At 45.7% G+C, this 16477-nt stretch overlaps 1 protein-coding gene across 12 annotated transcripts in view; it reads right to left on the minus strand.

Annotated features, from left to right (window-relative positions):
- The window catches only part of LOC127039347 (gastrula zinc finger protein XlCGF57.1-like), a 284061-nt gene that overhangs the window by 264486 nt on the left and 3098 nt on the right, over window positions 1-16477 (minus strand). For 4 of the 12 annotated variants that reach the window (XM_050932884.1, XM_050932881.1, XM_050932885.1 and 1 more), the window contains exons 2-3: window positions 6952-7034; window positions 3537-3663 (exon numbers count right to left, since the gene is read on the minus strand). The exons of 5 other annotated variants lie outside the window; for them this stretch is intronic. In XM_050932884.1, coding sequence (XP_050788841.1) covers window positions 3537-3663; window positions 6952-7034 — 210 coding nt within the window. Of the gene's footprint in view, window positions 1-1027; window positions 1101-3536; window positions 3664-6951; window positions 7035-16477 lie in introns of those variants that run through there. 3 more of the 12 variants (XM_050932883.1, XM_050932889.1, XM_050932893.1) reach the window with 3 other exon arrangements.

A 16477-nucleotide genomic window follows, 5' to 3' on the forward strand; every position in this document is an offset into this window, starting at 1 on the left:
TTAGAATAGAGAATATTCAGGCCTGCCTGTAAAGCCTATAGTTTAAGAACTAGGGGTATTTTTATCACTTATCTACTTAATGGAGTAGAAAACAAAGAATCAAATCACTGTCTGTATTTGTAAGGCCTTTCTCTCTCTTACCTTACAGACGGGAGGTCTTGTCCGTATTCTGAAGACCTTTAGGGGCTGAGCATCCGGGGCAGCCATAAGCTGGGAAGCAAGGGTCACATCCTCCATCCCAAACGGAGTCACCTGAATAAGGTGCTATTTTGGGCTTGTTAGGAAGATGATCCTGTCCTGAAGTGTCCCAGCACTACCAATAAGAAAACAGATCTTAAGAGGGTTACATAAAAACTTAGTTTGATAGCAGACTGTTTGGCAAGACATCATTACTCAATGATTTGGTTGTGAAACTCTCATTTTTTGTAATTTTTTTATCTTGTTATGGCCTCCGCTTACAATGTTAATCATTCTGATTCTCTAATTGTTTTTGTTCTGCTTAATAATTAAGTTGCTAGGTGTAATTAATTAGGTAGTGGGATACAGTTGTTTAGAGAATTATGTTTTCAATGCGTTAGATTGTTAAATTAAATTTCAGTACAATGATTTGTTTAAGCAAAGGTACAGCTGAGAATATTACTATATAAACTGAGTCAAACAGGAGGGGGAACAGGAACACGGGAACAGGGCAAATGCTCTGCGGCATCAGAGCTCATAGACTCATAGATTCGAGGGTCAGAATGGACCAATGTGATCATCTAGTCCGACCTCCTGCACAAGCAGGCCACAGAACCTCTCCATCCACTTCTATACACACCCCTAACCTATGTCTGAGTTATGGAAGTCTTCAAATTGTGGTTTGAAGACCTCAAGCTGCAGAGATCCACCAGCAAGTGAACCCATGTCCCCGCTGCAGAGGAAGGCGAAAAAACCTTCCAGGGCCTCTACCACTCTGCCCTGGAGGAAAATCCTTCCCGACCCCAAATATGGCGATCAGCTAAACCCTGAGCATGTGGGCAAGACTCACCAGCCAGCACGCAGGAAAAAATTCTCTGCAGTAACTCAGATCCCATCCCATCCAACATCCCATCATCGACCACTGGGCATACTTATCTGCTGATAATCAAAGATCGTTGCCAAAATTAGGCTATCCCATCATACTATCCCTTCCATAACTTATCAAGCTTAATCTTAAAGCCAGATATGTCTTTTTGTCCCCACTAATCCCTTGGAAGGCTGTTCCAGAACTTCACTCCTCTAATGGTTAGAAACCTTCATCTAATTTCAAGTCTAAACTTCCTATTGTCCAGTTTATACCATTTGTTCTTGTGTCTACATTGGTACAAAGCTTAATAATTTCTCTCCCTCCCTAATATTAAATCCCTCTGATATATTTTATAAAGAGCAAGCATAGTTCCCTCTCAGACTTTTTTTGGCTAGACTAAACAAGCAAGCTCTTTGAGTCTCCTTTCATATGACAGGTTTTCCATTCCTTCGGATCATCCTAGTAGCCCGTCTCTGAACCTGTTCCAGTTTGAATTCATCCTTCTTAAACATGGGAGAGTAGAACTGCACACAGTATTCCAGGTGGGGTCTCATCAGTGCCTTATATAATGGTACTAACACCTCCTTATCTTTGCTGGAAATACCTCGCCTGATGCATCCTAAAACCGCATTAGCTCTTTTAACAGCCATACCACATTGGCGGCTCATAGTCATCCTGTGATCTACCAATAGTGCAAGGTCCTTCTCCTCCTCTGTTGCTTCCACCTGATGCGTCCCCAATGTATATCTAACCTTCTTATTATTAATCCCTAAGTGCATGACCTTGCACTTTTCACTATTAAATTTCATCCTATTACTATTACTCCAGTTTACAAGGTGGTCCAGATCTTCCTGTATGATATCCTGGTCCTTCTCCGTGTTAGCAATACCCCCCAGCTTCGCGTCATCCGCAAACTTTATTAGCACATTCCCATTTTTTTGTGCCAAGGTCAGTAATAAAAAGGTTAGATAAGATTGGTCCAAAAACCGATCCTTGAGGAACTCCACTAGTAACCTCCTTCCAGCTGGTAAGGGGGACACGAGGAAAATGCTCTGCGGTGTCAGAGCACATAAGGGGAACATGCCACTGAAGACCCCAGGCAACCTTAATCCTCTGGGCAGCCCTGGGTGACAGTCATTCTCTTGTCTCTGTTGGGTATTAGATTGATGTAGGTTACTCCCAGTGAGTCCTAAATGACCCATTCATATCACCCCATGACAGCTACGTGACTGAGGTGTGTATTGGCATCATACAAGTATCACTGAAGTCCCACCTCTATCTCACACACACTGCTCACAGCCCCTGGAGAGAAAGCAAAGCACAGGAAATGGACATTAGTCCAGCAAACACAGTGGAGGACAAGCTGCAATCCTCACACACTGGTCAAAAAGGAGACGCATGTGGGTCCCTATCCATAGAGAGGGGCTGGCTAGAGGCCTGATACCTGAGGGGCCATTCCTTGAGCAGACCATGGAGGCAGGTCAAAGGCTTAGCTACCCCTGAACTGTGACATTGCAAAAGCACATTTTGGGGAATTAGGAAATCTAGTGACTCAGGTGAAATGGGATGGAGAATTAAACTCCCCCAGTGGGAGGAGAAGGCTGGGGAATTAAACGCTAACATTCAGGAGCAACAGCTTCTAATTCTTCTGAAAAAGGAGAATGTAAGAAACAAGAACTGGGCTACGTAACCTCAGGAGGGACAGGTTCGAAGATCCAAGGAGCCTGGAGGGAAGACAGCTTGTGGCTGCTGCAGATTGGGAGAGGGGGACAAGACTCTCTCCAGACCCTCACTCATCTTGACCCTGCCCTGATTTTACGATCTATAAGCTAGTCTCACGTCTTGTGGGCAGTTTTATACTTGCTAGAGGTAAGATGCCATGATCAGAGTATTACTTATTATTTTGGAACAAGTGTGGAGGCAAAGAGGTGAGCATAAAGAAATGGGTTATTAAGGGCAGGTCAACACTACAGCCAGGATTGACGCTCTGAGATCGATCTAGCCGTGGTCGATTTAGTGATACGATTTAGTAAACATAGCCTAAGCTTGCTACAGTTCAGGGCCTTATATTAAGTTGAGGCTTTGCGAGAGTGGTTATGCTGAAGTCTAGGATTTACCTGAGGTTTGGGTAGGGATTCAGGGTTAAAGGTCTGGGATCCCCCACAGCTCTAGATCCCCAAACCTCTCCTCCCTCCCACTGACCCACCCAGCCCACTTCCTGGGTGCCCTTCCTCCACACTCCCCTCTGCTTCTTCCCATTACTCGCAGCCGGCACCACCTCCCGGCGCCTTGGGAGCTTCTTGTGTTCCCTCCTCATCCCTTATTACCTCCTCCCTCCCTGCTGCCTGCTAGTGTATGGGAGATAAGGAAAAAAAGGGGGACAAAGAAACTTGTCAAAACTTGAATGATGAATAAAGGTATAAAGTTATTACTGCTCAGGTTCTTTAGAGAGCCCACAGCTTATAATAACCCAGGGGACAGGACTCCTTACCCAGCGAGGTCACCGTCTCATAGTTCTCCTGCATGACATCCCTGTAGAGGGCTCTCTCAACAGGGTCCAGAAGAGCCCATTCCTCCCTAGTGAAATACACAGCCACCTCCTCGAAAGTCACCGGCCCCTGAAAAAGAAAGAGTCCAACACTCAGGACCTGCTGCCGCACTCACAACCCCACTATTCAGGGAACAGCAGCACCAGGTAAATGGAAGCTCCAGGAGGCACATGTTAACAGAGTACCACCTCACCTTGCCTAGAGCAGCCAGGAGGAAGAGAGAACCTTTGTGTCTCCCAGCTGACAGACGGAAGCAGGGTCGTCACATTTATCACATAGCTACTAGCCAGAGCTTAATATAGGAGATGAGGCTGTCTCTGGACCCTGCTGGTAGCTCCCTGGTAGGAATCCCAATACTCTCCAAATAAAATATATGGAAGAAAGGGGAAGTCAATAGTAAAGGATAGAAGTTCGAAGGTCAGAATTGTAGAAAGTTGGCAAGGGAAGCTATCAGAAATCAATGATCAACCAATGAAAATAAGAAGGAAGTTTTTAAAAGGACAAAATCAATCCTAACAATGGTCCAGATAACTAGAGTTTTGAAAGACCTGCTGGAGGAGTGTGGTGGACTGTTAATGTTGATTTTAATTGGGACTTGGAACACTTGGGAAATTCCAGAAGACTGGAATAAAGCTAATGCTGTGCCAATATTTAAAAAGTATAAAAGAGATGATGCAGCGAATTACAAGTGTGTCAGTCTGAAATCGATACTGGGCAAGAGAATGGAGCAGCCGATACTGGATTTCATTAAGAAAGAAAGGAGAGTAATATAATTAGTACCCATTAAAAAGGTTTAGACACAATAGATCCTATCAAACTAACTGGATATCCTTATTGGATGAGATCAAAAGTTTACTTGCAGCTAATAGTCCTGACGTAATATATGTAGGCACATGAGTTGGTTCAGCACAATATTTTGACTAGAAAGATACAAAATACACAGGGCATACATTAAATAAATTAAAAACTGGGATTTTAAATAGGGAACCATGGTCGAGTGGATTTCTTTCTAGCAGGTTCCCGCAAGGATTGGATCTTGGCCCTCTGCTATTTAACAGTCTTATCAATGACCTGGAAGAGAATATAAAATCATCACCGATAAAGTTTGCAGTTGCCACAAAGGCTAGGGATAGGGGTAACTAATGAAGTGTCAGGAGGTTCAGGTTTCAGCACTGGGAGTCTGGGAAGTTGTCCCAGCCCTGGCTGGAGGGTTATTTCCTGTTCCACAAAGAGGGGAAGTTTCATTCCCAAAGCCTGTGCCTTGAAATTAGAACCTATCTGACACGACAGCCCATATTCAACATAGTGGCAGGATTATAATATGATTAGGACATGACTCATTTTGTACAAAGTGTCTCATGTGTGGTGTCACTGGAAAAGTTATGGTTTGCTGAATATGATTATCTTACCTGTGTTATGGATATTGACTCTGTATCTATCTTTCAAATGTGCTTACTCTGGGTTAACAGCCACAACGAGCCTTTCAGGTACAACAATGAAGAAGCCAGACAATGTTCATGGCTCATCAACAAAGACAATGGACTGTGCAAGAGCTTAGCCCTCCTGTGAACGGTTCAGCCAGTCTAGCAGTCATGGCTACTGTGACTCAGCAGGGCATGCTAGGGCATGTGACCAGACCACATGACAATGAACTTCATTTTGCTACCTGTATTTTTCCACAAACCGGAGTGGGAACTGAGGTTAGAACAAAGGGTTCCTGCCATATGGAAAAGCTACATAAGTGGAGTGTGACATCAGCTCTTGGCCTCATTCCACGCACAAGAGAACTCCTGGAAACACCTGAGGGACGAACACTGAACTGGGGGAAGTGCTGGTTCCAGGGTAAAGGGATTTCTAGCTTGGTATGGAAACTTGGTGGACTGCTTTTGTCATCAGTCAGGGTGAGAAATTGCTAATTCAAATTCTATCCATCTAGCATGTTAGGCTTGGTCTGAGCTTTCAGTTATTTGCTAAGTAATCTGCTTTGATCTGTTTGCTAACACTTATCGCTGGGAAATTGGCTGTTGTCTTCTATCTCTCCTTGAGTGGCTTAGGTAACGCACTCAGGTAAATTAGTTGGCTGCATGGAGCCACCTGCTGTCATGCTGGGTGATAACAGGCCCTGGAGAGGCAGACTGAATCTCCAGCAAAGCAGTGTGAGAAGGGCCAGCCCGGCTTGAGGGTTAGAGGGCACAGCGGTTCTCAGAAGCCCCTCAGACTGTATCCCGGGGTGAGAACCCATCACACCCTAGAGTACACAAGTCTCAGCAGTTTTGTCACATCCTGTCCCCTCTTTTTCTCCACTAAAGATATTTCCTACCTCCCACCACCTCTAGCAGATCCCACCAGTGGTGAGCTTCAGCCGGTTCGCATGAACAGGTTGTTAAATTTACAAGCCTTTTTAGAACAGGGTGTTCCAGGACAACTGGTTCTAAAAAAGCTTTTAAATTTAACAAAGGCTCGGGTAGTTGTCCACCCAGCCCTCAGCCCACCTCCCCCTCTCCTCTGAAAGCTCCATCCTCCTTCTCCTCCCCATCCCCTGCTTCCTGCGAATCAAATGTTCTCGGGAAGCCTGAAACAAGCAGCAGGCAGGTAACCTGGGCCGGAGGGTGGTGGGGGGGCGGTGCGCGTGGCTCAGTCCGGCTCCACCTGAGCAGCTCCCCCTTGCCCTGGCCGAGCACCCCAGCCGGGTCCCGTCTAAGCACCCCTGGCTCGGGGCTGGTCCCTGCTGAGCGGCTCCGACCCGGCCCAGCTCAGGCCCCGCAGCACCGGTCCCGGGCGAGCGGCTCCAGCCCGGTTCAGGGAGTTGGGCCCTGCGGCGCCAGTCATGGTCCCGGCAGAGCGGTCCCAGTCCTGTCCCCAGGCAGTGTGGTAAGGGGGCAGGGAGCAGGGAGGGGGTGTTTGGTGGGTTGTGGGGGGTGGATAGGGGTCAGGGCGGTCAGAGGGAAGGGAACAAGGGAATTGAATGGGGGCAAGGGTCCCAGGGGGCTGTCAGGAAGGAGCAGGGGTTGGATGAGGTGGTGGGGGGCAGTCAGGGACAGAGAGAAGGGATGGTTGGATGGGGCAGAGGTTCCGAGGGGGCATCAAGAATGAGAGGAGAGGTTTGATGGGGTGGCAGGGGGCAGTCAGGGACAGGGAAGGGGGGGATGGATCAGGGGTCCCTGGGGGGGTGTCAAGGAACAGGGGGGGTTGGATGGGGCATGACCCCCGGGGGGGAATGAGCCCCTCGTGAAGTGAGGAGGAAGGAACCTGTTGTTAATATTTTGGCAGCTCATCACTGGCTCCCACCCTCCTATACATTTACCGCTTCTCTCCCTCCAAGCAGAACCCACCACCAGCTCCCTGAGAATCCCTTACCTGAACCAGCTCCATTGCAGCCATTGCCTTCCCCCTGGGAGGATGGGATGATCTGGAGCAAAACATGGACGTTAATCTGTAGCCTGCCAGGGTGAGAAGGGCAATGTGAGAGAATTCAGACAGGGTTTCTCTCCTTTCCACATGTTGATTCCCCCCAGGATTTCCCCTGCTAATGGACATTCTAGGTTCTGCCACACTCGGCAGCACAGAGTGACCTTATTCCAGTACAGATCTAGCCCCCTCCTACCAGGGGAGGTGTAACCCTCTGACACATGGTGAAACCCTCCCAGCAGCAGAGTCTCTCTGTTACACTTATCAAGTTTGCAGGCGATACCAAGCTGGGAGGGGTTGCAAGGACTTTGGAGGATAGAACTGAAATTCAAAGTCATCTGGACAAACTGGAGAAATGGTCTGAAGTAAATAGGATGAAATTCAATAACGACAAATGCAAAGTACAGCGCTTAGGAAGGAACAATCATACAAAATGGGAAATAACTGCCAAGGAAGGAGTGCTGTGGAAACGGATCTGGGGGTAATAGTGGATCAGAAGCAGAATATGAGTCAACAGAGTTACACTTTTTTTTGCAACAGTAAGTATCATTTCGGGATGTATTAGCAGGAGTATTGAAAACAAGACACGAGAAGTAATTCTGTCGCTCTATTCCGCAGTGATTAGGTCTCAACTGGAGTAGTGTGTCCAGTTCTGGGGACCACATTTCAGGAAAGATGTGGACAAAATGGAGCAAGTCCAGAGAAGAGCAACAAAAATGAATAAAGGTCTAGAAAACATGGCCAATGAGGGAAGATTGAAAAAACTGGGTTTGATGAGTCATAAACTCATAGACTCATAGGTCAGAAGGGACCAATATGATCATCTAGTCTGACCTCCTGCACAAGGCAGGCCACAGAACCCCACCCATCCACTTTTATAACAACCCCTAACCCAGGACCGAGTTATTGAAATCCTCAAAATTGGTTTGAAGACCTCAAACTGCAGAGAATCCACCAGCAAGCGACCTGTGCCCCACGCTGCAGGGGAAGGCAAAAAACCTCCAGGGCCCCTACCAATCCTCCCTGGAGGAAAATTCCTTCCTGACCCCAAATATGTCGATCAGCTAATCCCTGAGCATGTGGGCAAGACTCATCAGCCAGCACCCAAGAAGGAATTCTCTGTAGTAACTCAGTTCCCATCCCATCCAACATTTCCCCGCAGAGCATTGAGCAGTCCCATCTTGGTGGTAATCCAAGATCAATTGCCCAAATTAACGATCCTATCATAACATCCCCTCCATATACTTATCAAGCTTTGTCTTAAAGCCAGAAAAGTCTTTTGCCCCTACTACTTCCCTCAGAAGGCTGTTCCAGAACTTCACTCCCCTAACGGTTAGAAACCTTCGTCTAATTTCAAGTCTAAACTTCCTAATATCCAGTTTATACCCATTCGTCCTCGTGCCTACATTATTACAAAACTAAAATAATTCCTCTCCCTCCCTAAGGTTAACCCCCTTGACATATTTATATAGAGCAAGCATATCCCCCCGCAGCCTTCTTTTGGCCAGGTTAAACAAGCCAAGCTCTTTAAGTCTCCTTTCTTAAGGCAGTTTTTCCATTCCTCGGATCATCCTAGTAGCCCGTCTCTGAACCTGTTCCAGTTTGAATTCATCCTTCTTGAACATGGGACACCAGAACTGCACACAGTATTCCAGATGGGGTCTCACCAACGCATTATATAATGGTACTAACACCTCCTTATCCTTGCTGGAAATACCTCGCCTGATGCATCCCAAAATCGCATTTGCTTTTTTAACAGACGTATCACATTGGTGACTCATAGTCATCCTGCTATCAACCAATACCCCAAGGTCCTTCTCCTCCTCTGTCGCTTCCAACTGATGCGCTCCCAACGTATATCTAAAATTCTTATTATTAATCCCTAAGTGCATGACATTGCACTTTTCACTATTGTATTTCATCCTATTTCTATTACTCCAGTTTACAAGGTGGTTCAGATCTTCCTGAATAGTATCCCTGTCCTTCTCCGTGTTAGCAATACCCCCCAGCTTTGTATCATCCGCAAACTTTATTAGCACATTCCCGCTCTTTGTGCCAAGGTCAGTAATAAAAAGGTTAAATAAGATCGGTCCCAAAACGGATCCTTGAGGGACTCCACTAGTGACCTCCTTCCAGCCTGACAGTTCACCTTTCAATACGACCCGCTGGAGTCTCCCCTTTAACCAGTTCCTTATCCACCTTACAACTTTCATATTCATCCCCATCTTTTCCAATTTGACTAACAGTTCCCCATGCGGAACCGTGTCAAACGCCTTACTGAAATCTAAGTAAATTACATCTACCGCATTTCCTTTATCTAAGTAATCCGTCACCTTCTCAAAGAAGGAGATCAGATTGGTTTGACACGAACTACCTTTAGTAAATCCGTGTTGCAATTTGTCCCAATTACCATTGACCTCTATGTCCTTAACTACTTTCTCCCTTAAAATTTTTTCCAAGACCTTACATACTACAGACGTCAAGCTAACAGGCCTGTAATTATCCGGATCACTTTTATTCCCTTTCTTAAAAATAGGAACTACATTAGGAATCCTCCAGTCATACGGCACAATCCCCGAGTTTATCGATTGCTTAAAAATTCTCGCTAACGGGCTCGCAATTTCATGCTCCAGTTCCTTTAATATCCTCGGATGGAGATTGTCTGGGCCCTCCGATTTCGTTCCATTAAGCTGTTCAAGTACGGCCTCTACCTCAATTGCAGTAATATCCACTTCCATATCCACATTCCCGTTTATCATCCCTCCATCATTGCTAGACTCCTCACTAGTCTTATTAAAAACTGAGGCAAAGTACTTGTTTAGATGTTGGGCCATGCCTAGGTTATCCTTAACCTCCATTCCATCCTCAGTGTATAGCGGCCCCACTTCTTCTTTCTTTGTTTTCTTCTTATTTATGTGGCTGTAGAACCTTTTACTATTGGTTTTGATTCCCTTTTCAAGGTCCAGTTCAATGCGGCTTTTAGCCTTCCTCACTTTATCCCTACATGTTCTGACCTCAGCAAGGTAGCTTCCCTTACTGATCCTGCCTTTCTTCCACTCCCTGTAAGCTTTCTGCTTTTTTCTAATCCCCTCTTTGAGTTGCTTGCTCATCCAGTTTGGCCTACAACTCCTGCCCATGGTTTTTTCCCCCTTTCTTGGGATGCAGGCTTCCGACAGTCTCCGCAGCTGCGACTGAAAGTAATTCCAGGCCTCCTCCACATTTAAATCCTCAAGTTCCTCCGTCCAATCTACTTCCCTAACTAGTTTCCTTAACTCTTTAAAATTAGCCCTAGAGAATTCAAAAACCCTAATCCGAGATCTACATTTGTTTATCCTTCCATCTAATTTGAACTGAATCAGCTCATGATCACTCGAACCAAGGTTGTCCCCTACCACCATTTCTTCTACGAGGTCCTCACTGCTCAACAATACCAAATCTAAAATGGCATCCCCTCTTGTAGGTACTTCAACTACTTGATGAAGAAATCTATCCGCTATCACATCCAGAAAAACCTGGCCCCTATTATTCTTGCAAGCACTCATCCTCCAGTCTATATCCGGGAAGTTGAAGTCCCCCATAATCTCACATTTCCCCTTTGTGTTCACTTCATTAAAGACATTAAAGAGGTCTCTATCCATATCCAAATCAGATCCCGGCAGTCTATAGCACACCCCAAGCACTGTCTCAGGGGAAGCTCTAGTTGCTTTTTTACCCAGTGTGATTTTTGCCCAGACAGACTCTGTCTTATCCATTCCATCACTTCTTATTTCACTACAGTTAATCTCATCACTGATGTACAAGGCTACTCCACCACCTTTGCCTTTCTTCCTGTCTTTTCTAAACAGCACATAGCCTTCAGTACCCGTGCTCCAGTCATGAGTACTATTCCACCAGGTTTCAGTGATCCCTATAATATCCGGTTTCACTTCCTGCACCAGTAGCTCCAGTTCCTCCATCTTGTTACCAAGGCTCCTTGCATTAGTGTACAGACATTTTAATTTTCGGTGTTTGGCGTCAGTGACATTCTTTCCCCCGTCGTGCACAGACCTTCTACCAACAGCATCACCCGTTACTCTGATTTCTAGTCCACTATTCCTCCTTAGATCAATTCCTTGGTCCGCAAGGGTATCCCCTCTCACTTTGTTTACTTCCCTCTCCAGGTTATATTCCGGCGTGGAGATCTCCTGAACATCTCCCAACCATCTCCCCCAACTTCCTGGTTTAAAGCTCTCTTGATAAGTTCGGCGAGCCTCCATCCTAGAATTCTATTTCCCTCCTTGCTTAGATGAAGTCCATCCTGAGCGAACAGTTGTCTATCCATAAACGCTTCCCAATGACCGTACATCCCAAAGCCCTCCTTATAACACCACTGCCTGAGCCATCTGTTGATCGCCACAATCTTGTCACTCACTGGAGAAGACTCAGAGGGGACATGATCACAGTTTTCAAGTACATAAAAGGCTGTTACAAGGATGCTGGAGAAAAATTGTTCTTCTTAATCGCTGAGGATAGGACAAGAAGCAATGGACTTAAATTACAGCAAGGGCAGTTTAGGATAGAGATTAGGAAAAAAACTTCCTAACTGTCAGAGTGGTTAAGCACTGGAATAAATTGTCTAGGGAGGTTGTGGAATCTCCATCATTGGGGATATTTAAGAGCAGCTGGACAAACACCTGTCAGGGATTGTCTAGATAATATTGAGTCCTGCCTTGAGTGCAGGGGACTGGCCTAGATGACCTCTCGAGGTCCCTTCCAGTTCTATAATTCTATGAACCAAAGGACAGAGAAGAGCAGAATCAAAGGAGTCACTCTGGGGAATTCCCCGTCACTGTTCCCAAGGCAGCTCTCTCATGTTTACAAAGCTGTTTGATGCTCCAGCCTTTATACAGTCTCTCCTGGCAGTGCCCCTTTCAAGGGCTGGGCCTAGTTTTAGCTTTTGGGAAGCGTGACCCCTGGGGCTCTGAGACTGGGCCTTCTTGCCTCAGAACATCTTGTTTCTTTCTGTGGCACCCCAGTGAGTCCAAATGAGTAGATACTCTTGACAGAGACTGTGAATTTAAGAACGTCAGAGCTGCCCACTGCATCAGACTAATGGTCCATCTGGCTCAGTGGCCAATGCCAGGTGCTTGAGAGAGAATGAACAGAACAGATAATCATCAAATGATCCACCTCATCACCCATTCCCAGCTTCTGGCAAACAGAGGCTAGAGACACCATCCCTGCCCATCCTGCCTGTGACACTGGCAGATGAGGTGTTAGCTCTTGCAAAAGCCCCCATGTCTTCATTGAACAGGGAGAAACACATAGCTGGAATCAGTCTGACTCACCTGTGTTAGTATTAGGGACTAGGATTATAAGAATGCGTTTACACTTTATTGAATGCTTGTGAGTTGCTGCCTGGGTTAATATCTGACTAACTGCATTGTGAGCCTCTGTGGCTCTGTAAATCACCAGACAGGAGAGAGATTTTACCTAGGTGAAGTGCTGACTGGCAACCGAATGCATTACATCCTGCCTGGCAGGAAATGTTTATCAACACCAGAGAGACTATTATGCAAAGTTAAAGACGACAAAAGATTAAGACCCAATCCAGTTACAGGACTGAATCCTTATTTTCCTAGCACATGGGACAGTCTCCGCTGAGGGGGAGGTGAGATGGGGAGGGGGTACAAAGGGGAAAGTTGTTGTACCCATGTTGGTCCCAGGATAGCAAAGAGGTATTTTTAATTGGTTCTAAAAAAATTACCTCACCCACCTTGTCTCTCCAAGAGATCTGAAAGTGGCAGAAGGAGACAAACAGGAAGACAGAGCTCAGGACTCTAAACCAAACATTTCAAACCCCTGGAAGAAACAACATTTCCCTTCTGCCCTTGGGCATGTTTGTATCCTATATGAGGGACCACCCCATTCCCCTCACAGCAGCAAAGAGAGACTGCAGCCAGCCCCAGATGGTCTTTCCCAATCCTGGCATGTTTGTTGTGACAGTTTGTGTGTGGCGGGTGCACGCGCTGGGTACAGCTGGTCCCATCTGCAGATCGGAAAGTCAGGGCAACTCTAGCACAGCTTGGGGGCTGTGGACAGGGGGAGCAGTTCTGGAGCTGGGCCTCTATCTTCTCTAGCTCCCATGGCACATGGCTCTGACAGCATAAAGTGGGTCCATCACTGCAGGGGAAGATTGGGGTAGTGTCTGAGATCAGGGTGAGAATTGGAGGGGGGTCCATGCTCAAGAATGGGGGATGGAATTCACCTCCCCACCCCGCTGCAGAGCTCAGCAACTAGGGCCTTATCCAGTGAAGTGAATTTCACTCTGGGTGACTTTGAGTCAGCCACGGAAAGATCCTTGTGCCTTCAGTTCCACACTGGCCAGTCAGCTCTCTCCTCAGACTGCTGGGGGCAGCCAGGGATAATTAGTGGGTTTGAGAATTAGAAGATGAAAATTCACTAAGAACAATGATATTTGTGTGTTTATTATTAAATCCCCAGACACCCACCAATCCCCGTCCTCCTTCCGATGAGCTATAAGTATCTAAGGGACTCAGCTACTGATCCTGCAGTCAGTTCCTGCCCTTCCCACCTTCTAAAGCAGCACTTTTAACAACAAGGCAGGGAAACATGTAAATACTTTGAACCAAATTCCAGAAGCTGCTGAGCATGGAGAAGTTAAAATGAAACCAAGGTTCAGTCTCTTCAGGGACCTGGCTCCTAGTGCAAAATTACAGACACTCCTCGGAAATCTGAAATGGCCACTTCATAACTGATAAAATGTTATTTATCTGTTCACTTCTGGGAATTATCAATAAGAGAAACAACCCAGTGATGGTGATATCCTGAGGAAAAGATCTCATGTGTCTTTAGATCATACCAATTTGTAATCTGGAACTATATACACTAAAATGCCTAATTCGTAGCCCTATGGCGATTGCCTGGTGTCACTACACGGCAGAATTAAGGTTGTTGCCTTAGTTCTGAATTTCCATCCCCTAGCATATTGCAATTGCTGTTAAGTGGGTTTGACAAAATTCATTCTATTTATTTCTTTTAATTTCAATAGATAGCAATATTTATGTTTAAGTCCTTTTTTTAATGTTTACAATTTCAATGTTCAGAGATGTGGGAAGTTATGGGGGTCGTCAGACAACAACTGTTTAATAACAGTAACTGTTGAGATTCCAAAAGTCAAACCATATAACTGTTCAAAGAGAAAGTGTCAATGTCACACTCAAAATATACAGTGTAAATATCCTTAAATCAAACTCGACTTTCTCCAGAAGCATTTCTGTATATTACCTATATAAATATGTTTTCATCTGTGTGTGCACAGAGAAATTAACATTTACTGCAATTTATTCATAAAAATCTAATCATTTCAAACATAATTTTAAGTAATGAAGTACTTGAATTCTTTCACTTCCTAGACTGGAATGTTTCATTTCAGGATAATTTCACCCTCCCTGTGATGTATTTCACTCTCAGTGCCGTAACCCCCTCACAATGTAGCTCCTGTCTAGGAGCTCTGCTGAAGCCAGTGACATTATGACCAGGTGACACACTGACATGAGCAGAGACACATGGGGAAGGGTGGAGGATGAGGTAACATGGAGGCTACCAGAGTTGAACGTGGCCCTAACAGCAAACGCCCTCTCAGTCTCTCCTCTCTCCCACCTCCCAGAGTCAGTAATCCTGAGAAATCGTTCCCTGAAATCTAAATAGCCCCAGTTCGAGAGACAGTGATTAATGCAGGTACCTTAGAGGCTGCAGCGTCAACCCCCTGCCTGGATGAGGAGGGTGAACAATTGCAGTAGAAATTGGTTAGGATGGGAGAGGGCACAGCTGACATTGGACTGGGAGCTGAGTTGACCAAAAGGCCAGAACTCATGGGGGGTTTGGGAGAATCAACAGGACTGGATAGAGGCATTTCAGTGTATTTTCTTCATTAACCATTCTGCCATGTATTTAATTTAGAAACTTTTCATTCCCATCTAAACACCTTGGAGCTAAGCTGGGTTGATGCATTTCCACTTACAGTGGTACAGTTTTAATTAGGTGTTTAATCAGAAGCTTATGCAACACAAAGCGGTCAATAATGGGTGTGCTTTCATTCATTAACTTGACTGTATGCTGTGCAGCGCTTTTAAAAAAAGATGGTGTGAGGGAGTGTCAAAATTTTAGGCCTTAAGAAATAGTAAGTAGGTATCAGTTCATTTCTTTCCTAATTTTAATGTCAGTTTTGAATCAGTATTAATACTATGTTGTTTTAACAGCAGTAGGGTCCATTTGCATAATTGTTTGCAAGATTTCATTGGATACTGTAAACCAGTCGTCTTCACCTTTTATTCTGAGATTCCTAAATACAACCCAGCGCACCTCTCCTGAAAGACTGCAAGCCCTGGCCGGTGACATGTTCCTTAGAGAGCAAACACCTGACGAGCCCTTTCGCCCTAAAACGCGCATTTGGCTCTTTGACATTGCTTTATCCACCCCACCAGAAAATGCTAGAGGGAACCCAGTCATTACAGCCGACCTTCACTAGGTACAGTTCTACCAGCTATGGGCCAACATTCAAATAGTTCTGTTTGTTTTATCTTTCATTCAGCTTTGCAATTAATAGATCCCATTTAAAAACTGGAAGTGAAATAACTGAAGCAAGATAAGAAGAGAGCAGCGTTGGGCATAAGTGGGGGGAAACAATAAATGGAAAGAACCGACTATGCAAAAAGGAACATCGCAAACTATCAGAGCCCCAGACGCCCGTCCAACAGAACCCACTCCAGCCAGGCATATCAAGCTGGGTCCCTGAAAAATCGCCCAGCCCATCTGGCAGTGAACGCTGCGTGTTCCAGCCAGAGCTATGGTGTGTGCGTCTGCTCTGCTGACGTGCTGCTTTGGTACGGAAGGCACCATGGCCACAGGGAGCAGAGACATGGACTCGTACATAACACAATCCCAGATACACCTCCAATGTCACACCCCCACACCTCCCCACTGTCTGCCATCCCCTCCCCTACCTCCACATGGCCATTCTCAGCCTATTGCTAACACTTCTTCCCAGCCTTCAGCACAATAAATAAATAAAACATGGTGTTACAAAAGGTAGATCCTGCCAGAGAAACCTGATCTGGATGTCAGTAAGGTTTTTGACACAGTTCCACATGGGAAACTATTTGTTATATTGGAGAAGATGGAGATTAATATGAGAACCGAAAGGTCAATAAAGAATTGGTTAAAGGGGTGTCTACAAGGAGGTCATACTGAACTGTGAGTTGTCAGGCTGGACAGAGTTACTAGTGGAGTTCCTCAGATCAGTCTTGGGACCGATCATACTCAATACTTTTATTAGTGATCTTGGCACAAGAAGTGGGAGTGGGACACAAAGCCGGGAGGGATTGCCAATATGGAGGAGGACAGGAAAATCATACAAGAAAATCTGCATGTCCTTGAAAGCTGGAGTAATAGAAATGGGATGAAAATGAACAGT

This window comes from Gopherus flavomarginatus, chromosome 23 (assembly GCF_025201925.1).
Source record: "Gopherus flavomarginatus isolate rGopFla2 chromosome 23, rGopFla2.mat.asm, whole genome shotgun sequence".
NCBI lineage: Eukaryota > Metazoa > Chordata > Testudines > Testudinidae > Gopherus > Gopherus flavomarginatus.